Genomic DNA, 2999 nt, shown 5'->3' with positions numbered 1-2999 from the left:
TAAAGGGATAGTTCACCCAAAAATGAAAATTACCCCATGATTTACTCACCCTTAAATATGGATATTTTTCTGACACAAATGCATAAATTTGCTTCAGAAGGCCTTTATTAACCCCTGGAGCCAAGTGGGGCACTTTTTATGATGGATTGATGCACTTTATTTAGCTTCAAAATCTCAACCACCATTCACTGCCATTATAAAACTTGGAAGAGCCAGGACATTTTTTTAATATAGCTCTGATTGTCTTCGTCTGAAAGAAGAAAGTCATACTCACCTAGGATGGCTTGAGGGTGAGTAAATCATGGGCTAATTTTTATTTTTGGGTGAACTATCCCTTTTGAGTAACTGTGGGGGCGTTGTTAAAGTACGGAGTCATAACAGACCAGATGCCGTATTGTTTATCTGTCAAAATGACGTCTGTTGATGTTTTAAATGTTGTTTAGGTTAACACAACTTTCATTATTTTTTGGAACCGTGAAGACAGCATTCACAGCCCACAAACAAGTTGCCTTCAGCTAAAGCAATTACCCAAGAGTCCCATGAGCAAGGCGGATACAAACTGCATCTTTGAGTTACTATATATGCAGAAGGCGCCGGCTACAGCCTGATGACATTTAGAGAGCGGCCAGCTTTCATTCCCACTCACAGGAATAAAGCAGAGTTACACTGGAGAGAAGTGGTCACTTACCTGGGGCATTATGGAAAGACTGTGAACGTAAGAGTGGACGTGTGGATGAGGTAATGTCTCCAGCGGCTCCCGGAGGAGAGGCTCTTGCCCCGGCGCCCAGACCAAACTCTGCTGGAAAACCCACATGTATATGCGTGAAAAAGGTGCTGGATTGAAAGCGCTTGAAAGAGTTACTTCATTTTGGCATCATCAATACTCAATGGCAAAGTTTATGTAAGCTTACCTGGTAGTGAGGAAGAGGAATGAGCTTGTGCCAGACTGTGAAGGTTTGGCTGTAAGGAAAAACAGTGCGTTTTATATTATAAATGTCCTTTCAAATCCTGTTTTATAGAGGCTTCATTTACAGTGGGGGACAGTGGGAGAATGTTTTTGAAAGATGTGTCTGATGCTCATCAAGGGTGCATTTATTTTTATGAAAAATACAGTAAAAAAATTAATATTGTTTATACTGTTTTCTTTTTTTTATCAGACCTATTCTAATCTTTTGACCTGTTTAAAGGGATAGTTCACCCAAGAATGAAACTTACCCCATGATTTACTCACCCTCAAGCCATCCTAGGTGTATATGACTTTCTTCTTTCAGATGAAGATAATCAGAGTTATATTAAAAAAATTCCTGGCTCTTCCAAGCTCTATAATGGCAGTGAATGGGTGGTTGAGATTTTGAAGCAAAATAAAGTGCATCCATCCATCAATTAAAGCATTTTAATTTGCTTCAAAATCTCAACCACCATTCATTGCCATTATAAAACTTGGAAAAGCCAGAAATTTGTTTTTTAATATGTATTCATCTGAAAGAAGAAAGTCATATACACCTAGGATGGCTTGAGGGTGCGTAAATCATGGGGTAATTTTCATTTTTGGGTGAAGTATCCCTTTAAATGAAATTAAATTTAATGTAAAAAACAACTTAATCCAGTATAACCTGTATTCTGTCATTAATATAACATTGCACAATCTTGTCATTTATTTCATTACTGCACAACATTCAAATTTTAAACGCATGGTATTGAGAACTGAAAGTTTTGAAGCCTGCAGAGGCTAACTGGGAGTAACAGTGACTTCAGACTGTGGTTTATTTATTAGTGTAATATTCTTTAATGACAGAGTGCTTAAGTTTAATTAAGGTTAAGAGCAGTTGATGTCTGATCGCTGAATCTCTAATGAGCTCCTTCACAGCTCGCTCTACTTCAGCCATACACACAGTCATTCTGCATACTATTTATGCCACAATTAACATGACAATCACTCTCTATGGACGAAACAGCTCATACACACATATGCCACTTCTTCTGCATAAACTCCACAGCTGTGCCGCTTATTGAAAAGGAGGCCTGTGGTTTGGGTACAAGGGTTACATTCTGTCATATCCTCCGCCTTTACACTTTGAGCATCTTGAGTGAACGACGCAGGAGACTTCAGAGACGAGCATTAGGACGCCTGCAGGGAGGAGGTCTGGGATGCAGCTACTCTCGCACGGCTGGTTGTAATCAGGACCTGGTCTGCATCCAGCAGCCCGCTCTTGAGTGGAGGTTACGCAACCCCCAGGGTACCACGCATGAGTGTGTGGGTGTGTGTACCTCCATTATTCTGTTATAGATCTCTAAATCCAAATAAAACTGCCATTGTTTTGCTTCTCTGTACTAATTAAGACATATCTGCAGATCAGTTGACTGGCAGGCTGGAGTAAACGGAGACTGTGTTTTGTTCTGCAGAGTTTGGACACAACATGAAGATTTCATCGCAAAGAACTGCAAAAAATACCACAGTGTTCATTACTGTATCTCACATAGGCCTATATGATATATATATATATATGCATGTAGTAACACTTTATTTTAAGGACCAATTCTCACTATTAACTAGCATGCATATTACTACCATATTGGCTGTGTATTAGGACTTATAAAACACATATTAATGCCTTATTCTGCATGACCATATTCTAGATCCCTTAATCCACCCCATACCTAAACTTAGCAACTAATTTGGAACAACACCCTCGTGTTGTTCCAAACCCGTACGACCTTCGTTCATCTTCGGAACACAATTTAAGATATGTTTGATGAAATCTGAGGGCTCTCTGACCCTCCCATAGACAGCAAGGTAACTACCACGGTTCAAGGTCCAGAAAAGTACCAAGATGATCGACAAAGTAGTCCGTGTGACATCAGTGGTTCAACTGTAAAGTTACGAAGCTACGAGAATACTTTTTTTGCGCAAAGAAAACAAAAATAACGACTTTATTCCACATTTTCGAACACGAGTCCAAAGTGACGCAGTAGAGACGAAAATGTGGAATAAAGTCATT

The 2999-nt window shown here is 39.5% G+C and overlaps 1 protein-coding gene across 1 annotated transcript in view; it reads right to left on the bottom strand.

Moving 5' to 3' along the window:
• Positions 1–2999, bottom strand: part of wnk4a (WNK lysine deficient protein kinase 4a) — a 59568-nt gene that overhangs the window by 7579 nt on the left and 48990 nt on the right. Inside the window, exons 14-15 of the mRNA XM_016513257.1 lie at positions 912–960; positions 689–799 (exon numbers count right to left, since the gene is read on the bottom strand). Coding sequence (XP_016368743.1) covers positions 689–799; positions 912–960 — 160 coding nt within the window. The remainder of the gene's footprint in view (positions 1–688; positions 800–911; positions 961–2999) is intronic.

Source organism: Sinocyclocheilus rhinocerous, unplaced genomic scaffold (assembly GCF_001515625.1).
Source record: "Sinocyclocheilus rhinocerous isolate Xijiao unplaced genomic scaffold, SAMN03320098_v1.1 scaffold24, whole genome shotgun sequence".
Taxonomy (NCBI): Eukaryota; Metazoa; Chordata; class Actinopteri; order Cypriniformes; family Cyprinidae; genus Sinocyclocheilus; species Sinocyclocheilus rhinocerous.
This window is presented reverse-complemented; position numbering and strand designations above follow the sequence as displayed.